This window comes from Scomber japonicus, chromosome 12 (assembly GCF_027409825.1).
Source record: "Scomber japonicus isolate fScoJap1 chromosome 12, fScoJap1.pri, whole genome shotgun sequence".
NCBI classification, from domain to species: domain Eukaryota; kingdom Metazoa; phylum Chordata; class Actinopteri; order Scombriformes; family Scombridae; genus Scomber; species Scomber japonicus.
The window spans coordinates 10,139,112-10,165,856 of NC_070589.1; the positions used below are offsets into that span (position 1 = coordinate 10,139,112).

The 26,745-nt window shown below is 41.2% G+C and overlaps 2 protein-coding genes across 3 annotated transcripts; one reads left to right on the forward strand and one right to left on the reverse strand.

Moving 5' to 3' along the window:
- Nucleotides 1-1,798: 1,798 nt before the first annotated feature.
- hhatla (hedgehog acyltransferase like, a) lies at nucleotides 1,799-7,613 on the reverse strand. The gene is made up of 11 exons (XM_053330608.1): nucleotides 7,492-7,613; nucleotides 6,215-6,282; nucleotides 5,978-6,091; nucleotides 5,037-5,231; nucleotides 4,730-4,939; nucleotides 4,231-4,402; nucleotides 3,600-3,744; nucleotides 3,447-3,482; nucleotides 3,144-3,345; nucleotides 2,897-3,038; nucleotides 1,799-2,580 (listed from the first exon to the last, which is right to left on the reverse strand). Exons 1-11 carry the CDS (start codon nucleotides 7,595-7,597, stop codon nucleotides 2,438-2,440), a joined length of 1,533 nt encoding a protein of 510 aa, XP_053186583.1. The 5' UTR covers nucleotides 7,598-7,613; the 3' UTR covers nucleotides 1,799-2,437.
- A 2,683-nt stretch (nucleotides 7,614-10,296) lies between these two features.
- Nucleotides 10,297-26,461, forward strand: LOC128369537 (CTD small phosphatase-like protein). 2 transcript variants are annotated; one of them, XM_053330609.1, is made up of 8 exons: nucleotides 10,297-10,920; nucleotides 19,527-19,684; nucleotides 19,937-19,969; nucleotides 21,262-21,363; nucleotides 22,174-22,230; nucleotides 22,672-22,764; nucleotides 23,288-23,473; nucleotides 23,847-26,461. In XM_053330609.1, the coding sequence occupies exons 1-8, from the start codon at nucleotides 10,845-10,847 to the stop codon at nucleotides 23,970-23,972; spliced, it is 831 nt and encodes a 276-aa protein (XP_053186584.1). In that variant the 5' UTR covers nucleotides 10,297-10,844; the 3' UTR covers nucleotides 23,973-26,461. The 2 variants fall into 2 exon arrangements, with proteins under 2 accessions (XP_053186584.1, XP_053186585.1); XM_053330610.1 differs by lacking the exon at nucleotides 19,937-19,969.
- Nucleotides 26,462-26,745: the final 284 nt, after the last annotated feature.

A 26,745-nucleotide genomic window follows, 5' to 3' on the forward strand; every position in this document is an offset into this window, starting at 1 on the left:
TTATCAAACAAATGGTCTTTTAGGAAACAGGCTACATTTTTGTAATCTATCATCATACATGGATTTAATAAAGATTATGATGTGCAACCACTTTTATAGACCCAGACATACACCCTGAGTGTGACTGATCAACAAACACTGCCACCTACTGGCTGAAAAGAACAACTGTGGTCTAAGTAAGAAACAAACCACAGAAAAAAGCATTTGAATTTGTTCCCATTTAATTTGTTATGCCTTGATTAATTCTAACTTAAAATACTAACTGAAAATGATTAAACACTTGACATATGTAATCAAGCTCTGATTTAAGAGTGCTTCTATCAATTAAGCTGCATAAATAAAGAGCAAAATGATTAGGTTTATTTCTTGCAGCTGTGAGCACCTCCTCTAATTCCTTTGAGAATTGCATTGTGGGGCTATCCATCAACAACACCCTCAAAAGTCAAGTTTTTCATTTTAGTATCCATATTGACTGTTTTGTGTATACTTTATATTGTAAATTTATATTGTGAACACATTACATACTTAAAACCTGCGTAGAATAACTGTATGAGTATGGATTTGGTAGACAGATTAAGCCATCTAATGGGGAGAAATTACCTCATATGTAGCAATAATCTGTCTGGAAGTTAAGTGAATGATTTCTTTCATGTCCAACTTGTGAGTGAAGAAAAAACATTGGATTCCAAAATGTGCCTTCAGGGAGAAATAATAATCTGTTAATATGTATTTCTTCTTTTTTGCCTTTGTATATTTCCAGTTTTACTTTTATTCAAGATACTACTTCAAGATACTTTTGGAAAGAGAACCTCTGCGGTAACCTAATATAAAAGGAACAATAATGGTATAAAGTGTGTGTCACCTGTTGATTAGTAATTAGGAACACCTATGTCAGGTTACATGTTATGAACACAGACCAACAGCATTTTGTGTTGACACAGAAGGAGAATTACAGGTAAAACTAATGACCATGATGAAAGTTAAGTTACATTTAACTGTGCCTCTAAAACCCGTCAATGTAAAGTACAAGGGGCTTCGATCCCATTGTTGTTCCCATGATTGAATAGGGGCAGCACCTTAAATTGTGATTTGTATTGGTATTTCAATGTATTGAGTTTAATTTGGACATTACAGTATAGAATACATTAAAGGCCTTTCACACAGGCTCATGAGATGTCTGCTGAAGTTGAAGTTGGGGGAGTGTATGAGTTGTGTGGGAATTACTTGATGACCCAACAACATGTGTAAATAGGAACTGTCAAAGGTAAAGGTGTAGGTTGTATCAGATGAAATAAAACTAATTAGAGAGCAGTTTAGAAGTCACTCAACTCACTTCTGGATGAAACAAAACTTTATTTCAAGTCAATAAACACTTTCGATTAAAAACCCTACATTGAGAGAAGAGGCATTACAATCTGCACAAACATCCTCCGACTGCCTGCAGCGCCGAAGACACACAGCAGGTTTCGGTGACAGGCTGGATAAGATTGACCCATATTCCCTGCTGGGCCTATTGCCTTTCATAGCCAACTGTGGGCCTCATTCTGATCTTGGTACGTTCACAGCCTGGATCATGTGAGAGAGGGCGTAGGAAAGATATGCTGAAATGTCACACCTACAGCAATCTCCTGTGGACAGTGTAGTACTGGAGTAAAGCAGTCATTCTCTGTTTTTCAAGTGTGGACAGCTCTCTGTCTGAACTACATTCGATTTCTTTAACATTACAATAGATCAAATACATTCTTAATCAACACTTAAACAGACTATCCAATATATTGTGACTTGTGTGACGGTAGAGCAATTACACAATGCATCACAATCAGCTGCAAGCAATGTGGTAGACCGAAGTCTCCACAGCACCCTTTGTTTCGTTTTTCTTCATCTCACTCCATTATTTGCACCCTGATTCAAGTTACTTCAAGTTTTAACCCTTTCAGATATTATTACGATTAGGTTCCAAGGTGTCTAAGGCAAAATTAAGACACCGCCTGACAAAAAATGATAAAAATCATGATGTTTAAAAAGAAAGGAAGAATGTCCAAATTTGAGGAAAATCAAAAATGAACACAGGGAACAACCACACAGAGCAAAGTAGTTGTTCCTTTACGATACTGTATGCTATTGAATGTACTATTAGGTATAACATCATAAAATATTTGGCAGGCCCTTCATTTGCTAAACAATCTCTTGTTCAGATAAAATACAAATACAAAATGTATCATCGGTGGGTTTGTGCCAAAGGACGTGGTGATTATCTACAGCAAGTGCACTTGAGGATCATTCACAGTTCAAAACATTGCCTTGCTTCTGACAAACAGGCGTGTGAACAATGTAAGTGGTGACTGACTCTTACAGTCCAGGCGGTTTGGGCCGACGATGGAGCAAAGTGAGTGTGTTGACCAGGAAGTCTGTGAAACTGAGTTTTTGTTCTGTTTGCTTATTCTGCTTTTTCTTTGCCACCATCTACTGGCTTCACCGGTTCAGGTTCATCCAGCAGGGCCTGTTGTCGTTCCCTTTCCTTCACCAGCTGCACGCCACAGTAGGTCACCAGTAACACTGAGAGGGTGGACAGAGGAAATCCTGGAGGGAAAAAGATGAAGAGGGAAAGGAGGAGGAAGTGGAGGGGGAGAAGAAGAAAGAAAAAGTATGACTTTACAGGAATGCAGGTTTCTTTGTACTGTGATCTAAGCGCATGTTTGACAGATACCATAATTCTGTCAACAACTTCTCAGTTTGCCAATGCTCTGTTGTTAAGATTTGTTTTATGTGAAGAAAATGTGATCTCTTGAGGATGGAGCCCTTTGGGATCCAGTTTCTTTTTATGTCTGTGATTGCTTTTACTAGAACTGACAGAGACACCTCTTTTTACATACTCCACACCATTGTTGTTCAGTACCTTTGAAAATCAATCTTCTTCCCACCAGTTTGGCAAACTCCAAACTGTTGAGAGCGAGAACGTTGTAGAGGATGATCAACCAGAAGTTGGCGGCATTGAACACACCACGGATCCTGCGTGACATGGCTTCACCCATAGCATACTAAAAACAGAGGACACAGGACACATAAGGAATCTGGCACAAATTATACTTGATTGTAGGTTAAATGACTTGAAATAAAGTGCTTTTTATCTTAATGTTTCTCACCTCTATGGTAGAAAATGGCGGAAAAGAGAAGAGCTTGGCCACCCACAGCTCAAAGTTCAGGCCGAAGCAGTTGAAAAAGGACCAGATGTAAACCAGCTCACATGGGCCCAGCCACAGAGTGGTGATGGCGAAGGTGCAGATAGTTGCCAGGAGCTCCTTGAAGATTTTGTCATGATCCCCACCAATGTAGTCATAAACATACCTGCAAAATATGAACTCAGATTTAACTCAATGAAGAATCAACGTCTTTCTATACTGATGCATCTGTTAGTTAAACCAGTGAATTTAAAATCAAACACTCACTTGCACAGCCAGTCATTGATGCCTCTATCAAAGTGCCTAAACAAGAGAGAAATGTCCCATGTAAGTCTTTTTACACAAGTTCAAGGTTTAGTGAGGCCAATGAATAGAAATTAAACAGTACAGTGATTTTTTAAAAGTGCAAGTCACACTTACGTCTCAGCAAAGACGTAGAGCATGGTGATACACTTGGGTGGCTGAGGAGGGTCCAGGTGATCCAGTGTAGCCACAGTGTTGATGACGCCAAACATCACAGCAGCTTTCACCCAGTCATACACCAGGTTGGAATAAGCTAGACCACCTACACAAGTATACATGGGAACAAAGCAAGTTTAATGTTTGATCAACTACATAAAGCTTGAAATGATGCATGGAGCTAATACTGGATATTAGCCCTTCAGTAAATATTGGATGTCTGTCAGTCATAATGACTAATACAGACCATTGCATTTTCTTTGCAATTTTATGTATTTATTTACATATAGGTTTTAAACTAAGATGCTGAACAAATTCATTGTTCTAGGTTAAGAATGGAGCATTTTAGGTTCCAATTGTGGTCCCAATGCTTTATTACTAATTTCCACATCAGCAAAGACATAGAAAAGAAATCGGCCATAAACAATGATGATTTGTGTTTTTTATTGTATGAAAATTTAACAGCTGGTGCTAAAAGATACTGAATAATGCCTGTTATCGATGTCAGCTGTCCCATTTAAAAAACAAAAATACATGCACTAATACCAGATGCACATGACACATTATTATTACATAATAGTATCTCGCTCACCCAAACACCAGTCAGACAGCTTGGTGGCCAGCTTCATGTCATTGGGGATTGTCAAGATGTAGAGATAGTGGAAGAAGACGTCCACCATCAGAATAACTCCCAAGTGCAACACGGCTTTGGTGGTGATGTTCCACATCTCCCTCTCCTTACGGGTCAGCTTGGTGTTGTTGGCCTATGGAAATTAACCAGTTTTATGAGCAAGCCTTTGTTGTTTTATTAAATTAAAAACCACTCTCTATTAATTCAGATGTCCGACAATTGTTATAATTAAGGATTAATAGTATTCCAGTGAATTTCAAATTGCATTATATATAAACACATCCATATCGTATATACATGAATCGGCTTCCTAAAATGGGATTATATGTGGGTATTACATACAGCCTTTACAGCCTTTTGCAATATACCATCATGAGTGACTGCCAAAATCTGCCAAATCTCAGTGGACTGTTCAATCATGTCATTTGTCTTCACATTGAGTTTGACCTTTAACCCTCACCTGGGCATGATACATGTCGAAAGTCATGATAGGTCCAAAGAAAAAGAAGGGGAGGTAGAAGTTGTATTTCAGCAGGTCAGAGAATGAGTAGTTGCCATCATTCTTCTCACAGTTCTCCAAAGCAAAGCTCATACAGCGCATGATGCTGAAGCCGCAGCCTCCGTAGAACAGGATGTCTTGTAGTTCAAATGAGCCACTCACCAAGGCTTCCTGCAAGAGTCAGAGTTATTCTGAGCGTCAAACATTGTCGCCTGCATTAGTTTACCAAAAGTTATTCCTGAAAGGTTGCAGTAAGAGAACTACTCACCTGCCAGGAGTTATAGGGCTCCAGCTTGATTGAGGCCAGTGTGGCCAGGCCTGCTGCAAAGCACAACCATTTCTTCTTGACCATGGCGACACTGTAGAGCATGATGCAGTGAGACAGAACCAGAGCCATGAAGGTCCAGCCCATTGTGACCAGGACTGCTAAACCACCGTACACACCAAAGATCAAGGATCTGTGCTGTGGGTAAAGAGGAGCCAGCTTCAGTGTGATGCAATGTCAGTATCTTTGTACTATTTATAATTCAATTCAACACACATGAAGAGAGTGGTGTAAGTACAATAACGTGTGTATGTACAACAATGGATTTATATTAGGATTGAAAAAAGATTAGATTGTGTGGAAAAAACAGATCAAACATCCAGGTATCAATGATTTAAATGAAACATGACAAGTTTATTAATGTTACCTTACATCCATCTATACCAATCTTCATTGTAAGCATGAAACAAGATAGAAACATGTTTAAAACATATTGAACTGTTTTAAATATGTCAAAAATATTCACAGAATCACAACAATTACTTGTGCATTCAGACAAGAACTCAACACCAATACCAACCCAATCCCACAGCATTCAACTCATGCCCATGCATCAAGTCATTCATGTGTTTGGTTTGTTCTTTGTTGCTTGGTTAAGAATTAAATAGATTGAAATTGAGTTGAATTATTTGTATAGCACTACTGTCAGTAATCAGTGCAATTTAGCTTTACATTAAACTAGTTTAAATCACATATTCATCTGATGTATTGCCTTGATTGGAGAAAACACGCACACACACATTCACATTCAAACACACGCACACATACAAGTTCAATACATACGCATATACAATAAAGAGACAAGCAATTATACCTGTTTACAATCAGAATGCAGTGGTATCTCATGGACACTCACACCCTCTCTAGGACACACATGCACGCACCTTTGGAGAGACCAGGGTGAATATCTTGGCAAAGATCACGTGGCCGGCGAGAGCAAAAAGGATATGATTGCGGAATGTAGAGAACCACATCATCCACTCGAAGTCTGCGACATCCTGTGGCAAAGAAAGATGCATTAATAACAGGTGATAAGTTCTCTCTGTCAATATCTTGCTTCATAACGTCTACTTTTAGAATACAAATAGGTACATATATGAATTTATATGTGAGCAGCTCACCATTTTCCTTCCAAAATAATGCCATCCTGGTTTCACACTTTGTTTGAAGACCTTTCTGTTTACATTCTCTGAACAAAGAAAAAAAATCACCAAACATTATGTTAGAAATTGTGCACCTATAAATAAATAATATAATTAATAAATGAAGTACTAAGATTTCAACTCATGGCAACATGGCAGTATGTGGTAAACCTGTCCAGGATTTAGGTGGCTTTATTTTTGAGCTTCTATGTGAGCACTGAACATTTTTGAAATAACCTTACTGTGAAAAAACGTCCTGTAGGAATCAAATCTTAACCAGCTTTGGTACAAATGTTGGATTATTTGGTGAATTGAGGGTGTGAGAGCACATTAAGCTCATTTGATAACATGAGATATTACATAACACACTCATTGCGAAGCTTTCTATTTTTGAGGCTAACAGCTACACTCGTGCATCATAATCTGTATGTAGGAGATTATTATATTATATTCAATGCATAACCGGAATTAAATGCTACTATACAAAATAAAAATAAGAATAAATATAAGAATAAGAAGGGTCACATCACAATGATGTTGAGATTTTGAGAATACGGCAACAAATGCGATTGGTATGCAGCATCACAGTAGATCCAGCAGTGATACCTGATTACACTAATGGCTATGAAAAAGGATATCAAAATGTGAGGGTCATTGAGGGAAAGCCTCTTACTTCTGGGAACACAGCCAGACTTCTACTACCAGGATACAGTGTTACTGTAGCATGCAGACCTGAGCATGATGACAAATGCCCCCAGACTGAGCAGCCAAAATGACATAGAAGAGACAGATAGTATTAAAGAAAAGGAAACTAAAGAAGTAGGACAAAATGATGACTGACAACTCTGCCTTTGCTAATCTGACAGCACTGACTGTGACAGACAGTGCCATCCACCAGTTTACACTCAGGCCATTCAGTAGAGTGTATGAAGAGACTCGTTTTAGCATTTTACAGTCTGAATACACGCAAACATGAGGATGAAAGGCGTGAAATTAGTTAGATAGTGTTACTGTTGTACAGCAGGGATCTCAGTCTGACATGCCTCCATCAGGAAAATAATTAGCAAGTAATTAGACCATCTTTAAATTGTCCTCATATTAATAGGAACATGCAGAAATTCCTCAAGAGAAAAGGGGATCCGTTTAATCTGCTAAATTAGCTTTCTACACAGTTTTAGGGTTAGATAGAACAGTGTTGTAGGTAGAGATCTTGTTTTTTGGCAGCAGATTGCACTACTAGATAAACAGTCACTCACCGCTTGAAGCATCAAATATCCAACTGCCTGTCCATATCAAGGCCACAGAGAGTACAGCTGTGTAGAGATACAGCTCATATCTGGGGAGGGCAGCCTTGATCCCCATGGTGAATCTATGCACAGGAAGCCTAACGGGTTGAAAAGAGATCTGCCACATAACATTAGATCTTACTGAAGGCAAAAAGTATGAAAACAAAACAGGCCTGAAAACTGATAGACAGTTATGTAAATGTGAGTAAGGTCGTTAAAGGGTTTGCTGAGGTTTATTGAACCAATGTTTTTGGAATAATTACCACCAGTGATTATGCAGAAGTTATAGTTAGGCCTGTGACATCTGTATGATGTAAGCATGCATTTTGAGATACTGTGTGGGCTCTGTCATGGAAATGTGACTACCATGGAAATAAAACAGGAATTGAAAAGGTATGTAAGTACATCATTGTTCAATTTAGTAATCAGTAGGCCTATCACTCATGTAGTTTCCTTGGCAACACTGATTTTACAATAAAGGTAGCCCAGTGGAAAACACAATAACTTCTCTAGGCTTGAAATGCTATATGAATATAAAAACACATGATGGTGTTTATATGTACAGTATATTTGTGCCAGCACCTATTGGCACATGTTCCTCATGTTAAATATGGTGTTTTGACAAGGCGACATTTTTCTAATAAGCCTTTAGGATCGACAGTGATTTAAATAGGACTGCAGAGCCCTAGCTCCTCGGAATCAGCATCGTCAGCTGCGCAACTCTACCTCTCCTTCCTATTATAGCCCTTGCAGTTGGTCTGCTGCACAGCCGGGCAGCTGCAGTGCTATGTGATCTGAGGGGCGCCGGGGACTCACTTCACAGAATAATTAGCACTGGCTGGAATGACCAAGAATGGTGCAGAGAAAGAGTGAGAGAGCAGATTTCGTCGCATGATAGATACTTTCCGGGGACGCATAACGCACTTGCTCCTGGTTGAGTGTGCGTGTGCGTGTGTGTATGTGTGTGTGTTTGAGGCTCATGTCACGCACTTTGAGTTGAAGTTAAAGGAGTTGAACTAATAAGTCTTGTGGTCTGTCATGCCAAGATGTAACCATGGCTGAGCAGGGCCCCAGCAAAGCGTCCTGCATACAAATGTCACTGTTTCACTGCTCCATTCACACAGAGCCGAAAAACACACAGGCCTCCTGTATTGATCTGATGGTTAATCTTCTATTTAACCCTATGCACAAATTTAAATAGACTTGTTTTTTACTAACCTTGTATCCGCCTCAAACTGTCAAGATGAGGGCAACAGTGTGTGCAGCCCGTCTCTTCAGAATAGAAAATAAAATAAATAAAAAGGGGGGTGGCGGTGGTTACAGCTGATTTTTCCCTAATTCATCCGTCTTGTAAGGGCTTGCCGCTGCCGCCGCCTGCGATCACCAGCCTCGGCAAGTCAGGATGTTGCGGACTCAACGAAGAGAGGAGGAGGAGGAGGAAGAGGAGGAGGGGGGATATATTTATCCTTCCACTACTGCACCGCAGTGAGGGGTGGTCCACACTGTGGGGACCTTACTGAAGCGTAAAAACACTATGTGACAATGGTTGAAATAAGGAGGAAAGCAGGTGCATCCAGCAGCATCTACTGCATCTGGACACAGCATGCCTCTCTAGTCAAAAATATCATCATGGATTAGACTTGAGAAGAATATCCTAGAATTTACCAAGTGAAATTTGTCTTTACTTCTCGAATTATTAAAAATATGTATCAAAATATGTTTGCTGTGTTCTTGGCAACGACAAAAACAACTACTTAAAGTTATTTACTTATTATTTATAGGCCTATAGCAGCAGAACATTATCCGCTGTACCTTAAATGTATTTGAACAACATTTACAAAAAAAAAAGCAATAAAAATCAATATATAATGGATAGAAATTGAATAAAATTTTAAAAATGTAAGTGTTTTTGAGTTCATTTGGCAACCAGGAAGAAGTTTTTTATCCCAAGTGCAATTAAAATTTTAAACACTTCCAAATGACCAATACACAGTACGCACACAGATATTGACATGCATTTATATTTTTATAACTTACATATTTGATGTATTTTAAGAATGATTTTATGGAGTTTATGGATTCTATGGTTTTTATGTAATTTGTGTCTATTGTATGTCTGTTATTGGTGAGCCAAAGACAATTTTCCACCATGCTGGACAATAAAGTTCTATTCTCTTCTGTTCTAATACTCACCAGAATAGGAGACCATGTTTTGAAGTCGTGAAAGTATTGAGGAATTTGGTCATTTTTCACAGTTGTCAGGCATGTTTCCTATTATAAAGATACTGAAATGTTTTAAAGTACTTAATTTAAAGCAGCTATGTGCTATTTTTTTAAAAACAGCTTAATTATAGAAAATTCCATACGATTGTAAATGTTTGGTTTTTTGTTAATCATGAGTGCAGGGTATCATTGGAGCCTTGTTTCGTAATGTAAACACTAGGTGGCGCCCTCGACCTTTAAAAATCACTCACAAGCAGAGAAAACATACACAAGGGTGTTTTGGATTAACGTCAACTATTTGCTTGGATTGTAAGATTCCTGGGCACACACACGGTTACTTGGTCCCACATGAATATAAAGTGCATTATCTTTAAACATATGCTTTTTAAAATGTTAATAATATAGAGCTATAATTTGTTGCGTGCGCCCCAGAGTAATTATAGAGAGGAAGCTTGAGAGAGCCGGAGTCCAGCCAGCTGCATGGGTTGAGCAATGTAGTGAGAATCCATCACAGAAACAAACCGCCCCCTCCCACTCTGATGCCCCCGCTTCAGATGCAACTCTAAATACATGAAGCCTCCATGTTGCACAGGGAATGTAGGGCCAGCTGATGTGAACTGTTTGCCTGAAAGTGTGCGCTAACTTTACCGCTGTACCACTTGCGTCTGATTCATGTTTTTTTGGGACAAGCGGACCAACCCTCCGACCGACAGGGCTGCCTGGTGTTTGCACCGTTGTTCCAGACGCGGCCTCACGGAGCTTCACGGCTAACTCGCTAACCTAGGCTACCTGCTAACTTCAGCTAGTGAGCGACTCTACGGCACTTGTTTTTTGTTGTTTTGTTTTTTTAGTCATTGTTACCCACAAAAAATATTCGTTTGCAGTGATGATATTTTTTTGCGGAGAGCCATAAATGACAGCCGCTCATTGGCGTCCATTCACCCCCGTGCTAGCTGGCTGGCTGCCCCCGCTGCCACAGCGCCTCGCCTCGGACGGTTGCCGGGCTTTGTGGGCTAGCTGGTCATCTTAAACCGCTAGCTAACTGTAGCTAGCAAGCGAAGCAAGCCAGCAAAACAAAAGAGGAATAACCACCCGTCTAAATGGACCACATGTCCATAATAACCCAAGTTTCCAATCCCAAGGAGGAGGAAATAATATCCTACAACCAGGAGAAAGGTAAGGGAGAGTCGAGCTACTTTCCTCGGTTGACGTTAGCCGTTAGCTAACTGCTGTGGTAGTTGTGGACACTGGTTGCCTGCGTGTGATGTTCACATTTATAGTCTGGAAACACAACCAGCGGTAGTTGAACTCTGTAATAAGCAACACGTTTATTAGAGGGGGCCTGTGGCAATAAGTTATCGGACTAGTTTAACGTGTTGTTTGTTGCTCGGTATGAATAGCGCTTCAGTGTCAAGTCAATAGTATTTGTGTAGCACTTTTCATACACAATGGCAGTTCAAGGTGCTTCACGTCAGCATAAAAGCAATGGACCACCACGATAAAGTCGTTTTAAAGCTCAGTTTAGACAATGCAGAAACACAACAACTTAAAATGAAGCACTAAATCGAACACATACTTTGTCACAAATTGTAATAATCATTTAAAAAATAACACCGATAAAGAGTTTAAAAACCACACACGTTCAGGCTATTCATGAGCCTGAGTTAACAGAAAGGTTTGTTGTTTTAAATGTGGAAACAGTGGTGTCAAGTGTCTCCAGGTTTTATCCCATTAACCTTGGTTGAATTAAGGGTAGCCAATACATTTGTTGTCAAACAGTAACACTTGTTGTCCACACTGAGTTTAAACCTAGTAACACCAAGTCTTTGCCTCTGATGTAATTGTGTTTTACACTTTTCTGTTTGTGCTTACTACATAAGTAGACAATGTGATTTGACAGGCAATCGCCTTCAAGACTCATGACCACAAGAAGCTAGCAAAAGTTCTTTGTGGTTTGGTCTGAGGGGAAGCAAAAAATGTCTTTGGGGCAAAGCAAGTATGAGCGGAGAAGAGTGTGTCCGCTGCTAGTGTGTCAAATGTCAAGTGGATTATCACAGCATCCTTCTCCAGGCTTGTAACTTTGTTTAGCTAAAAGCCACCAGGACTGTGATCAGACTTTTAGGATGCAGAGCTTTACATTGCCATATTCTTACATGGCTTATGTTTTCTTTTTTTTTGTAGCACCAGCATAACTTGCCTCCTATCTCAGAGAAAATCAGCATTTGATTTTAAGAGTCATAATCTTTCACACGCATCAAATCTCAGGATCTAAAACCGTCGTGGCTTCATTTTCACTCTGAGTACATCTGTCAGTGCTCTTTATGTCTCCAGCCACACTTGAGCATAAATTGCAGTGGAGGTCAAAACTCTCCTTCAAGACACTAGCTGCTAATGTCCATTCATCCCCCCACCCCCACCACCACCCATCACCCCTCTCTCTCTCTGGGCTACTGTGACAGTTTCTGGGTCGCCCATACCCACGGGATGTGTATCAGTATCACATCTCAAACCCCACTTGTAATGTGAGAAGTTGATTCTTTCAAGCACAACAAAGCGTTCCGCCTCGGAGGGTCAAAGTAACCTGTATGGATTTTGTGTGACTTGAACATATTCAGGCATCTAGGAGACAATCAGTGCAGGTCTGTGGGAGAATATAATTGCAAAGGCAGTAAAATATGCCCATTACGCTGCAGTTTTTAAACCTCTTTATGTATTATATGTATGAGACTATGTTTTTATAAAAATATTAGTAGACAAAAAGCCAAGTCAATGTTATGAAAGTGTTTTTAGAGGGCTTATTTGTACTATATAAATCACAATTTGGTCATTTAGGGTTGCTGGATATGAGTTGTGCTGGTTAGTTAATGAGATATTTCCTCTCCTAATGGTTAAAACTAATGAATGATATAAGCAACTTTTCCATTTAAAAATGCCAAACCATGCAGGTTTTATAATAAGTAGATTTTTGATTACATTTTAAATTTCTTTATTTAGGAAAAGTTCATACATGTTAAGCATCATTTCTGTGTGTAGACTAAATAAAAACATAAAGATTAATAGTTTGATGTAGCCAGCATTGTTGTATGAAAACATTTGATTAGTGTCGCGCTAGTTAAGAACGTACTTTAGCTCAGTAAAGTCTTCTAATGGTTTTTATTCTGTAATGACAGTTTAATCACGTCACGCTACAGATAATGTCTCTACATTAAGGTCACATTAATAGCAAACCTGTCTCTGTGTTTAGTAATGTCTCTAATTGTTTACAAACAGAGGTTTGAGTGGCACCACACACACATTCATGGCGGGACACCTGATGTCGGCCTCCAGTGAGAGCGCTCCGTTAACGTGGGACACAGTGGAGTTTGAGGACAAAGTAGGGCAGTGATGTGTACTGTTTTGTTTCTTCCATTTTCTCTAAAGAATGAGTCAGAAGTCCTCCCTCAGGGCGAAGGCAGATATCACCATCATTACAGGGGTTGTGTGGCCGTCTCCATTTTTCATATTCTGGACATAATGAAAGTGATTTGATTCTGACGGGCTGTGATAAGAACAGGAATTTTGTTTTATTTTTAAAACGGGTGCAATGTTTCTATCAACCCCGTCACAATCCGGGTTAACAACAGAATCCTCAACTTTATTCCCTAAATTTAATAACATACATCGAGCAAGTAGTTTGACCGTCCTTATCTGTTATAAATCTTCTGTCATGTAGCTCGTCCCAGCTGCTGTCCCAGAGGAATTTAACAGGTAGTCTTCCTCCGCTTGGACAGGCTCCAAACTGTCTGGACAAAAATTGACCACCTTTGCTCTCAGTGTTCCTCCACTAGAAGTCTTACGACATGTGCCTGCCTCTCGCACCGTGGCGGCTGCCAAGCGGCGGCCTAAATATAGACTCTCTGCCCCGCTGGCCAGGGCACCACTGACCTCGAGGCCAAGTATAACTGCTCGCAAAGATGACAATGATCAGTTTCTTCATGCTCGTAGATATACCGGGCTTTAGTTTGGAAAAACAACTCGATTTTTACAGAGCGAGATAGTCAGGGGGGGCTGTGAGTCTGTTTTTCTTGTTGGGATTTTGGAGATGGATGATGGGTGGGTGGAGGGTTAGGGGTTGGGGGTTGGGGGGGAGTCAACTATTTAAAGTTGTCACTCGACTCTGAGTGGTTCACTTGGACCTCAATGCATCTGTGAGGTGAACTGATCCCTCCACCCTCATGATTAATGCTCCTCCACACTCATGAAATCCTGGAAGTTTGTGGAGGTTGATTCAAAGGAGGGTGTTTGCTGATTTTCGCTGCATTTTATATCATTTCTCAAACATTCGTCTGTCAGAATATGAAGATGTGACACGTCTGTTAAAACACTGATTCACTAAAATTAACAGGGTTAAATGAGATAATTAGATAAACAACCATATTCACCTATGATTTTAAACCATTATTTTAAATAGGAAAAGTCAGGTTAGCACCGTCATGTCACAACAAGAAGTCTTTTGGTTTTAAAGTTACTGACCAGCAGGAGTGTCCCCATGTGGAGTCTGCATGTTCTTCATGTGACTGCGTTGTTTTCCTCGGGGTGCTCAGGTTTTTTTTTCTCCTCCAGCAGCCCAAACACATGCAGGTTAAGTAAACTAGTGACTCTAAGTTTCCCGTAGGTGGGAGCGGAAAAGTTTGTATTTATGTTCTGGGTGTACATGTGGCGTATCAAGATAGGCATCGTTATCGGGTTAGGAGAGTTTGGTAGTATTGCCCAGCCCTAATCAGATGTTGTTTAGGGTCAATAAAACACCTTTCAATGATTTAGGGAGTGGTGACATGCTCCATTCGTGTTTTTTGAAGAGCTTCGAGGCCCGCTCTGGTAGCTGCTTGAGTCGTAGCCCAGACCTCATTCTCAAACATTGTTCATACTTGGGGTTAGACTTTGCTCGTATTGCTCATACTGGAAACAGCAGTCGCTCTCTATAGACTGCAGGTAAATGTATTCTGCTCCATATCAGACTTTTAAAAAGCAAACTATTTACATTAAAGATGAAACATGCTCTTCTAAAGTCACATGCGCTTGTGATGGACGTGAGATGTTTAAAGGAAGTCGCTCTACTCCACAGACTGTGTGTATTTACATATCGACATGTGGAGAACAAACCAACTTAAAATTTTGTGGCTTCGTTTAGATACGCACTCGTCGCACCACCTGGCCCAAACAGAAAGTGTTAAGACTGCACAGCGGGCAGCGTGGGGGCGATGAAGCTCCTCGCTGTGTGGAGCTAACCCACAGCTAGAGCTACACAATGTGTCAACAACCACAACATACAGTCCTCAGCAGCAGAGAGAGTCAGACCCCTGCTGAAAGTGGTCGTCACACCTACCGATTAATGATTTACTCTGTGTGTGTGTGTGCGTGTGTTCCAGCGTTGTGCTGAGCGTAGCTGAAAGGCATAAGGCGAATCATAGCAGGGGCTGTTTTGCTGAGTCACAAATGATTAATGTTATTTGTTGATTAAGCTGTGGAACATATTGTGGGGAAGATGAACTCTGATTTGTAACTTTATACATTTTTTTTACCCTCTCATTAATGAATTACTACCCTCCTCATCTGCTCCCCCTCAGGTGTTTTAGGCCCAGCTGTGCTCAGTGCAGTAGTCCTGAGTGCCTTCTGATGGGGTCTTTGTGCGAGGAATCAATACTGCGGTCGGTCACAGCAATGATGAGTCACAGGAAGCCGTCGACAACTGCCTCACTGTCCTAGTTTTACTGTAATACAGAGCCGAAATGACAAGATGAAGTCCAGTTTCATGAAAAGAATTTGTGCGGCGCTGCTGATCGGGTTATTTTTAGATCCGCACCGAGCGTACTGTGGCAGATATGATCGTCTAACTAAAGCAAGTTCATCACTGAGAGCAATTTGGTTAATATTCCTCTGAGGTTATTTGAGCAATACTAGAGGAAAGGCTTTTTATAATTTAATGCTCTGCTGATATCTCAATGCAAAGCTGTACAGCAGTTTATTACTTTGGTATTATGTGTGTGTACTTCATTAGCTACACCTGTGTAATGTAATGCAGTTATATTAAAAAGTGAGTCTTATAATTTTTCCGCTCCATTAACTTACATGTGGGGGGCAAAATATTAGGAGCACTATAATATATAATTCAATATAATTTGCTTCAATACACCACCAGCACCACCAACTATGATCTCAATAATAAACCTAAAGTAGAATTATCACCTTGTCACTAAAAGCTAAAAATAAATCAAATGTAAAATTCATAGCAGAGCTGTAGTATTAGATAGCATTTCTAATAAAATAAAATATGAAATAATCAAAAATCTCTAATATTGGGGCAAAAACCTGGTAATAAACAGAGTTTTAGGATTCAGTAACATTTAAAACAATACTCAATGCTCAATTTTCAGATCAGCAATCAAATTTGAACAAATTCGTGGCATTGACCAATTTACAAAAGGTCAGATTTCCTCGAGTTGTTTCTCCTCTATTGAAGTGTATGGTCAGATGATACTCGGGTGGATTGGATCGACTTGTCAGAGGCTCAGTCAAGTAACTTGACGTGCAGCCGGTGTTCACCTGTTATAAATATGACAGTGCCTCGCGTTTCCAGCAGATTGTTGCTCGCTAAGAAGAATCGTAATAGCTGGAAACATGGCTTCAGATTTAAATGAAAGTGTTGAAGTCAAACTGTTATTTTAAGTTAAGAGCTCAGGGTCGCATCATGGCAGGAGTAAACATTTCTAAAGAGGCTGTGCAGGGAAACCGGATCAATTTTATCTAGAGCACATTCAGGCAGATTGCAAGTGACCATTAGAAGATCAATACATTAAGTTTAGTTCCCTCAGATAGAAAAGCAACTTCATCTCAGATACAGACTTTTCTAAATAAAGAATGCAAGACTCAAACGAGCAAAAGTACGGTCTGTCTGGTGGTAGTCTCAGAGGACGAGTAGCAGTTACTAAACCACTTCTCAGGAGGTGAAACAAAGTCAAATTCTCGGGGTGGACTAAGAAATATCAACATTTCACAGAGGCTGACTGAAGAAGAGACTTCTTCACCAATTAATCCAAGTTTGAGATCGATAGCAGTGACAGAAGGGTAAATGAACAATACTGCAGTGTGTCAGACTGACGGTGAAACATGGTGGTGGGAATAATCAAGTCTCGGAGTGTTTGGTTTACTCTGGATTTGACCCCACCCTGACCAAGAGGAGAAGTAGCACTCCATTCTTCAGAGACTTGCTGGACTCTCTGATTTGAATCTTTATGGAGAGGGATTCATACTGCAGCAGGATCAGGATCCCAAACACCTCCAAGCTCTGCAAGAAGTGCTTGAAGACCAAGGAGTCCTGACTGTCTTGGACTTTCCTCCACACTCACCAGACCTCGACCCCACTGGACATTTACGGGGCAGCTGAAGACCGAGAAAGCCGAGCATCGTGTAACACCACGAGAAGCTCTGTGCAACACTGTCAGATCCTGCTGGGATAACATGGCGAATTCACACTGTCATCAAAGCAAAGATATTCTGAAAATTATGCACATTTTCAAAGATTAAATAATGTAAATAAGTAAAATACAAAATGACTGAACACTTAATTAGAATACGATCAAAATAAAGCCAAGTGCAATATACAAATCATAGGAGCTTTAAATGTGTCATTATAAATGAGGCATTGTGGTGCTACAGACCTACAAATCATAATCTCCAGATTTTAGGCAACATTAACATTCCCACTACAGTCATGACTCATATTACAATGATAATATGTCACAATAATCTAAATATTTGTAGATCATTCAGCTCTATAACAGTAAGGTTTGTGTGATTGTCTGGGGCAAGTAAACTCGTATTAGGGTAGTAAATCTAGCAACTCACTTTCCCTGATCAGACGAGTGATTAAAAAAAATAGATACATTTAAAAAAAAAAAAAAGTTTTCATATTGTTTCGACACACACAGCACAGCCCCCCTTTCCTCCCCCTGCACGCATTGGACGGAGGATATTGGCACACGACTTCGGCCAACTAAGAGCTGAGCAGTCTAACAGTGCGATGTGTGAAACTGACGTCCCTCAGGATTATGAGAGCTCTGTCGAATAGATGAATCAGCGGAGTGTTTAATTTTTACACCGAAATAAATACGAGAAACATTAAAGAGGGACTGTAAGAAAATGTTGGGTTAAAGAGTCTGAAAGAAACTGGGCTGAAGAAAAGAAGACAGTGTTGAGTTTGATATAGAGGATTGTCTATGTGTGTTGTGTTCTGTTTCATTTACTTAAATTAAGATTAATCATGACAGTTCTATAGGGGCAGGTAAAACTTGATAACCAACAAATAAAAGATCAGCCCTGCAAAAACTTACAAACATTCAATGCCAGATAACCTGTAACAGTGGTGTCAAGCATAATTTAGGTTTTTTTGTTAATGTTAATTCCTCCTTGATAGATGCATATTGTCCACCGTGTGTCTCAGGGGTGAAGGAGCTTGTGTCACTGATGAGACATTTTCTAAATACCCGGCACAGTTTGCTCCTACTGGAGGCCATAATTAATTTGACTGGAAGCCAGCACCGGAGGGGAAACCACAGAGAGATCAGGGGAGTACACAAAGTGTCTCAGCGTCTGATACCTTTCCTGCACTTCTGAGTATTTACAGCTTTTTAAAGTTCAGTATTTAAGCAGTCTTCTGAAAACAAAAAAATGTGGCTGCTGCACGACACGATACGACGCTCAGGCGGCCTCGAGACACGCCACTTTTTTGCAGGAAAAATGCTCGACGCAGCTGGATCGAATTAAAAAATAACTTCTCATATTTGTAAGCGGTCAAAGTTGAGTTGTTTACTGATAGCCGGTGGTAGCAGCTCGCCTTTTACGAGAAGTGACTTGCAGAGTATTTCCTTTGAAGAAATGTGTGATGGGTGTTTGTTTTAAGGTCAGGAGTACAAAGTGGCACGATACCAAGATGCCAAAAGACATGACATAATGCTATTTGCTCTTCACTGGTCTTCAGTTGCAAAAGCATTCTGGTTGTGTGAGCCAAGGGGGGCTGAGCAGGGAGGAGGAGTGGTGGGGGGACTAATGGGTGGAGAGGAATGCAGCCTTGTATAGGCTCCGCGGGGTTGGAGGGGCCTCCCACCTCCTCCTTCCCCTCCTCTCTTGTGCATGTCCAGGGCTGCTTCAGTCACTCACCTGCCAGCCGAAACATGGGAGGGAAACATGAGCAAGCAATCCGAATGGAGCCTCGCAAGCCAATCAGGGACAGCAACCACGGCAGGGGGGCAGAAAGGAAGAGGGGCGGAGTGCACGGCTTCCAACTTGTCACTATTAATAAAAACTCAGCGTCTCATTTAGACCCCCTCCACCCCCACCTCCTCCACTCCATAGTCCTGGAATGAGGAATCAGAGCAGAGTGCTCTCCGAAGCCATCTCTATGTGACCGATGAAGTCACCCCAGTGAGCCAAGTTATTTTCTGATCAGTTGTTCTGCCGGGCCTGTTCAACCCAAACCCTCACTTTTAACGCCTCTCAATCACAACGTCAAGGTGTCGAGGTGATTTCGGCACGGCTCGCAGTGTCGCTGTCACGCAGGAGAAATGTAACGTACACGTCACAATTTAGTCCTCGAAGCAGCGCTCACAGCTCACTGTGCAAACAATGAAAATATAAAAACGCTCTCCAGCTTTTTATTACAGAACAGTTTCAATATGCATCTTCACTTATTCACACCGCCCTTCCTTCTCTCTCCCCCCCCCCCTCCCCTCTGTTTGTTTTGACAGCGTCCCAGTCGAACAGCAGCCTAAAGAAGCAGAGGAGCCGCAGCATCTTCAGCTCGTTCCTCTGCTGCTTCCGCAACTACAATGTTGAGCCGCCACCCGCCAACACCAACACCAGCTCCCTGCCTCCACCTGTTGAGGAGAATGGATCCCCTCCCAAGGTGAGCCGCCGCCGGTGCCACTTCACCGAACACCATCATGTTTAAAAACTGAAGGAAATATAACAGTCTACACATGTTTGGAAGTGGGGTTTTTTTTATCTGTCATAAAGTCTCTTTGTGTGAATATCTTTTCTTTTCTTTTTATCTTCGTGGATCCTTTTTGTATTTGTTCTCCTTCCTGGCCCTCACCCTGTTTTTTTTTTTTGTTTTTTTTGTATATGTGTGTGCGTGTCTATCTCTCCTGTGTTGTAGTGTGACCAGGTCGAGGTCATCCCTGTCCCTAGTGTATGTATCGCCTCTTTTTTTGTTTTTGTTTTCCTCTGCATGCAGGCTGAGTGGGCTGGCGCTGGCACATCCAGTCTTGTGTGGGCTCCAGCGCTCCTCAGAGAGCTTTAAAGCTCCGCTGCCGTACCGCGGTTCATTTTTTTTTCAGCCTGTGGTAGCGCCGGCTGTACGGGAGGTGTTCACGCACCTGCGGGGGTTGAAACGGTGCCTCAATGCCTGATCTGCATGAGTGACACTTTGGTGGTTTGTATGCTTCCAGAAATACCGCGACACTAACCGTCTAACAAGTTCAAAGCTAAAACCGTTTGGATTAATCGCCTCAGGTGCTTCCACGCAAGAAGTAAATCGACTTCTCATGCTGCTTACCTGCTGTTAAGTGAATAATATCAGTGAGAGTTAAGCTCCACAGAAGCTCCTGGTCTTTAGGTTTGCGCCTGTAAAGAAGGGGTGCGACTAATTGATCCCATCACGCAATGAAGGAGGTCGATCTTATAATCTGGCGGTCTGAACAACAAACCAGCCAAATCGCACACAAGTGACTCCCCCCCCATCCATCAAACATCAATGAATTTTTAATACAGCACCATTCCTGCACTGATGCTTTAGTTACCCACAAGAACCCATCACATCATGTTCACACTTAATGTATATCAGCTTTTTTTAAGTGGTTCTGTTTGAATTGATTTCAACGACATTGGGACTGCTCTACAGCAGCTGCTAACCTCTGCATGGCCTCATGTCTGCAAGAATGTATGAAAAGTTTTATTCAATCTCCACAAATCTGAGGGGATTTAAGGCAGCATTACTTTGCTCTGAGTACGTGGCTGCAGCAGAGGAATCTCCCAATATTCCCAGAAGGTGTCGTTTTGAAGCTCTGGGCCCATTAAACGCATCATTTCAGACATGGCTTTATCTCAGCTGCATTGTTTCTCATGAAGAAAATCCTCCTTTCTGACGTGGTGTTGGCTTTTTCAGCTCAGCCTCACAAACTAATTTATGCACAGTACATCTTGTATCAGTCTCTCTCCCTCTCTCTCTCTCTCTCTCTCTCTCTCTCTCTCTCTCTCTCTCTCTCTCTCTCTCTCTCTCTCTCTCTCTCTCTCTCTCTCTCTCTCTCTCTCTCTCTCTCTCTCTCTCTCTCTCTCTCTCTCTCTCTCTCTCTCTCTCTCTCTATCTCTTTTTTGCTGTCTCTGCCTGTCTTTCTCTCCATCTCTGTCTTTTGCTGACACTCTCATCCTGTCTTTCTCTCCATATATCTGACATTATCTGCCTCGTCTTTCCCCCCTTCACAGCCACCAGCCAAATACCTCCTACCAGAGATGAAAATATCTGACTATGGCAAAAAGTGTGTTGTGATTGACTTGGATGAAACGCTCGTCCACAGCTCGTTCAAGGTAAGCAGAGGCTAAAGCTCAAACTGAGGATTAGTATTGATGTTCTGCACAGTTGTCAGCAGTCAGTGAAGTGTGAGCTGGATAAGACCTTGATATGGTCTGACTATGTAAGTTTTTGCTTAAAAAAATCATAACTTTTAATTACCCTATAGATACTGTGTATCTGTCTTTATCATTTATTTTATATGAAAAGCTCAGTTGGTAACCTGCAGCACTTAAAAGCTGTTTAAATCCATCATATCAGTGTGTAAATAAAGCCAGGAGGGGAGCAGGTGGTGGAGAATGTGCTCTCATAAGATCACGGGCAATAAAACAGCATCGATTGTTCCTTTTAGAGCAGGATGATAATAGAAAAGTGTGAAGGCAGACTGCAGTTAATGCAGTTTAGTGTGTTTAACTTTAACTAGCGTTATAACCTGTAAAAAGGCTTTATAAACAGTAGTAGTAGTAACGTGTGGCTTTTGTGTTACACCACAGAATATCTATGTGTGGACCTCATTCCACTCCTCTTCCTGTTTATCCTTCTCCTTTTCTTTTTTTTTTTAACCTTAACTCATCCTCCCGCTGTTCACTTCCTGTTTTGAGGCCAACCACTTCATTGTCTGTTGAGTTAGATTATTAGAGAGTTTGCAGAGGGAAAGGAAAGCAATGAGGAGGGATTTGTTTTGGCAAAAAGAAGAGGACTGATAATTTTCTTCAGTGCCAGAGATTTCACAGTCTTGAGTTTTAGTGTTCCTAGCAGGACCTCTGCTGGTCAGCTGTGGTACTGCACCGACAGTTTGAATGACACGCATGTGTTTCTTCTCACAGCCCATCAGCAATGCTGATTTTATTGTTCCAGTGGAGATCGATGGTACCGTTCATCAGGTATTGCACACACACGCACAAAACCTTTTGATTTAAGCTCACCTTTTTATCAGAGTGCCACTTTGTTCCCTGGGAGAAGATCCTGAAGAGTACAGCTGTGATCCAGTTCAAGTAATCCAGGATAGGCTGTGTGTATCCTGGTTGGCCTATTCATGATTACTTGCACTGGGCTGCAGCTACTGAGCTGGCGAGGGGACAAAAGAGTGGAGACATCTAAACTGTGGGTGAGAATGATGATTTTTAGAGTTGGTGGTCTTTTAAAAAGGAATTAACAGGAACCTGTCAGGGGCAGTCTTCAAAAGACCTGCACAGAACAGCACCCTGTCTTTATATATCAATAAGTCACTTGATGAAGGTTGTAATTCTCACTCCTCTCCTAATGAGTCTATCTGCGTTGCATCATATATCCTGTATTTCTCTAACCCGTGATTTGTCGTGCAGGTGTATGTGCTGAAACGACCCCACGTGGACGAGTTCCTTCAGAAGATGGGAGAGCTGTTTGAATGTGTGCTGTTTACAGCCAGTCTCGCCAAGGTTCGTGAATGACTCATGCACGCTTCCAGCTCTGACACGTGTTTTGGTCACAAGCCAGTGTCTGCTGAAGTTCTGGTCTGTCATTTTTATCTGCTCCCGCTGTCTAAACTTCTCACACTTCCTCTGCTCCTCTGTCCATCTGTCTGTCACATCTTTGCCAAAATAAAAAAAAAAGTGGGTAAGTTTAAAGAATGAGACGGAAATAACCGTGTTAAAGGCCTGATGTCTGCGTAGTGTCAAACACTTCCTGCTGATTTAAAAGCTAGATGTGGTGCTTGTTGAGTAAGTAGTTTTTCGTGAGGCACTTTCCTCATCAGGTAAACACAACCGTGAAGGATAACCTGCTCTGCTTCCAGCATTTAGTCTCTGCAGGTTGTTTTATTAGCGCTGTAGTTTAGGCGTAGGATTGAGATATCCAGCTGTACCTATCAATGTGTTTGTAGTCATACAGCAGTGAAATTCAAGTCTAATATTTGTCTTCACAGCTCACTAACACCTTTCTGTTTGTGTTTGGCTCGGACAGTACGCAGACCCCGTGGCAGACCTGCTGGACCAGTGGGGCGTGTTTCGAGCGCGGCTCTTCAGAGAATCCTGCGTTTTTCACAGAGGGAACTATGTTAAAGACCTCAGCCGGCTTGGACGAGAGCTCAGCAACGTCATCATCGTCGACAACTCACCCGCCTCTTATATTTTCCACCCAGAAAACGCTGTGAGTGTCTCTGGGGAAGGGTTAGGCATGACCATAATAAAAGGAGTCACATGCTTCCACAGTTTGCTATTAAACTATAGTCCATTATCTTTAATAATATATGTACTATACTTTTACTAACATTACTTTGTAATGCAACTAACAAACGCAGTTGAACATAGTCCTATGAGAACTGAAAGTGAAGGCTGTCTGCATGGCAACAGCTTCTCTCTCTCTTCCTGAATTTTTATTGGCTGAATAATAACATGTTAGGAAGTACTGCAAAAATCTAGCAAGGCAATATGTGTCTCTGTTGGGTTATAGTCATTTTAGGGACAGTCTTACTTGCTAGTACATAAACATTTAACTTGAGGCGGTTTTCTCATGCCCTCAGGTCCCAGTCCAGTCCTGGTTTGACGACATGAATGACACAGAGCTCTTGGATCTGCTGCCTTTCTTTGAGGGACTCAGCAAAGAAGAGGAGGTTTACGGAGTGCTGCAGAATCTGAGAAGCAGGTAGCAGGACAACACCACGGCGCCACCTGCGCTCTCCACGCTACTCCTCTCTGTCCATCTCTGCCCCCACCCACCCCTCCACCCACCACGTCTCTCAGACTCAGGCAGATCCTCCCACGCGCGCCCCTCTTGTCTCTGCCCCAAGGGGACGCCTCGGAGTCTCACTGTGGAAACATTCTGTCCCCCCTCCACTGCCCCTGCCCCACCATCTCCGCTCTCTTCTCCTGGTGACTGGCTGCCTTCTGAGTGCCATCAGAAAAAAACAAAAACAAACACTTAATATCCCAGGAGCACTGTGTTTTCACAAAAATCACACCAGAAAGTGTACAGAGCATCCTAAGTTGATAGTATCGGGGACAAAAAATGCTAAGAGGAATGAACTCTGGTCTTTATTTTCAAACCAACAAAGTTTTACTATTTGGTGAAGTGCTTATTTTAAAACCAAAAAAAAACAACAAAAAAACAAACAATTTTTCGTCTGAAACTTCTTTTGTGGGTACCACACAAAAGTCTGAAAAGATTTTGTCCTTGTATTGTTGCTATGCAGGCAGTTTCTGGTAGTAGAAAGGACTGTGACTCTCTTTTCTTACTGAATGAAGTGCCTTGTGTGAATGTTGTTTATATGGGGAGATATTTTGTACATGGCATCTTTCCAGAGTACTTCAGTCTTTTCACACACAGTATGCTTTAAAGTGGACACAGAAGTATCTTTGCATAAAAATTTAACTTTTGTTTATTTTATTTTTTTGATCATCAAACGCTGGGTAAATGTCTCCATAGTATTCTTTTTATTTTCTTGTGCCATTATATAGATGTGACTTTGTTTCTTTCTGCTTTCATTATACATAGAATTAGTTCATTTGTTTTAGGCACAGGAGTACGTTGGCAATTGTGAACCTTATACCCCACCTGAAAGTCATTCTTTACATTTGATGGATTTGATCTGAAAGCTCAGATAAAATGTGCCATTTATGTTTCTGTCTCTCCCACTTTACTCCCCCTTTTTTTTCTCATTTTATTATTTGCCAAATAAGGATATTATTTTTTAACAGGCTTCATATCTTTAACAGGGGTTTCAGCTATAACTGTTAAACCATAAGTAGTGAGTATAGTATTATAGGTTTTTATTAATTTGACAAGTAGACGTCAAATTCATGTGTATGTTTTAAATGTTTTGAGGTTCTTTGTCACGTCATGCTTATCAGACGGCTAAGCTTTTAGCCTGCATTTTAAGTTTTTGTTGTTTTGTTCAGCACACGTATGTGGTGCAGCTTCACCCACACAGGGGATCGTTCTCCAGAATTGTGCACAGTTGCAATGGTATATACCTTTTTGTTGTTTCAGATGGTCTGGGATCTCACAGTTAATGGGTCGAGTGCCATGCTTTTAGTTTTTTGTTGTTTTTTTTTTTTCATGAGGTTAGTGTCTTTAGAAAGCATAGAATAGTGTCGGATAGAGTCTGGAAAGAGTTAAAAATCACACCACGCTCCTCCTGATTTACATCCAGTGGTGGTCTGACCTGATCCAGCACTGGTGTGAAAGCAGCGGAGACGACGTGCGGTGTTTACCTTCCCAGACTCTTTTTAACTGCTCTTCACCTCAGTGCCTACGTTCGAGAGGAGCCACGCAAACCGAATGCTGCAACATTTGCTACCATGGCAATAACCTTTTTGGGGGGAGAGACTTCCATCCTAAGTGTTTGGTTTGGGTGTCTAGAGCACTTCACGAGGATAGCCAGTATAGTAGTAATGTGGTCCACAGTAGGGCTGGCCCAGTTATCAGTGATTTTCAGTGTTGGTGTTATGAACCTTCACATACATTTTTCAAATTGTTTGCTACAAAAAACTGGATAATTTAGTCATTTTTTAGAATGAAATATAAATTATTAGGTTTTTTTTTCAAAGTTACAATACTGAATCAACTTGAATGTTGCTCAATTGCAGCAACAGCAGCCAAAATGACCTTGTGTAGATAACTGCTAGTTTTCAGTCCGTGTTGTGGAAAACAGTATAAGAGAGAGAAAAAAAAAGAAAAAGACGACGCCTTCCAAACCTACAGATGGGTGCTCAGTCCCCCCGGCCCATCCCAAACGTTCGGGAGCCAGCTCTAAATATAAAAAACACTACTGGGACACTGCATAAAGGACTGTGTAGAACCTCATCATGACATCGATGCCTTACTGCCTGCACGGGCACAAAGCAATGTTTCTCCATTAATTCCAAGGTTACAAACTCCAGGTTTTTTGGCATTGTCTCATTAGTATTTTCTTTTTACAGAGTGTAAAAGCGGCTCGGCCATATTCACGTCGAGCGTACGCGGTCAGGTGCATTAACATCGCGAAACAATAAAATAAAGCAATGAAGCATGAAAAAATCTGCGGTGCCATCTAGGGATTGTACAACAAACCTCATTAGCTTTGATGCTCACTTTAGGGGTCATGATGTTCTATTAAAAAGACCTACACTACTTCATAATTTCCACCATTTTTTTTTCTCCAGTTGCTGCTGCTGCTTTAACCGTATTAAAATATTTTCTTTCTTTAGCATCAGCATTTTTTGAAAACGTTTGTGTCGGTAGTGAGTGTTCTGCTCATGATGATGGTTTCAGTGCAATGTCCTTTTTATAAAGAAGCGTTTGATCGACTCTTCTCGACCTCTCAATGATTACCTTTCTCTGAAGATGTTTGTATCATTGTGATATTTTTCTACCTACCTTTTTTGTCAGTATTTGGTTTGAAAAAGTTGCATATTACGCCCCACCCTCCCTCTTTTCCTCTC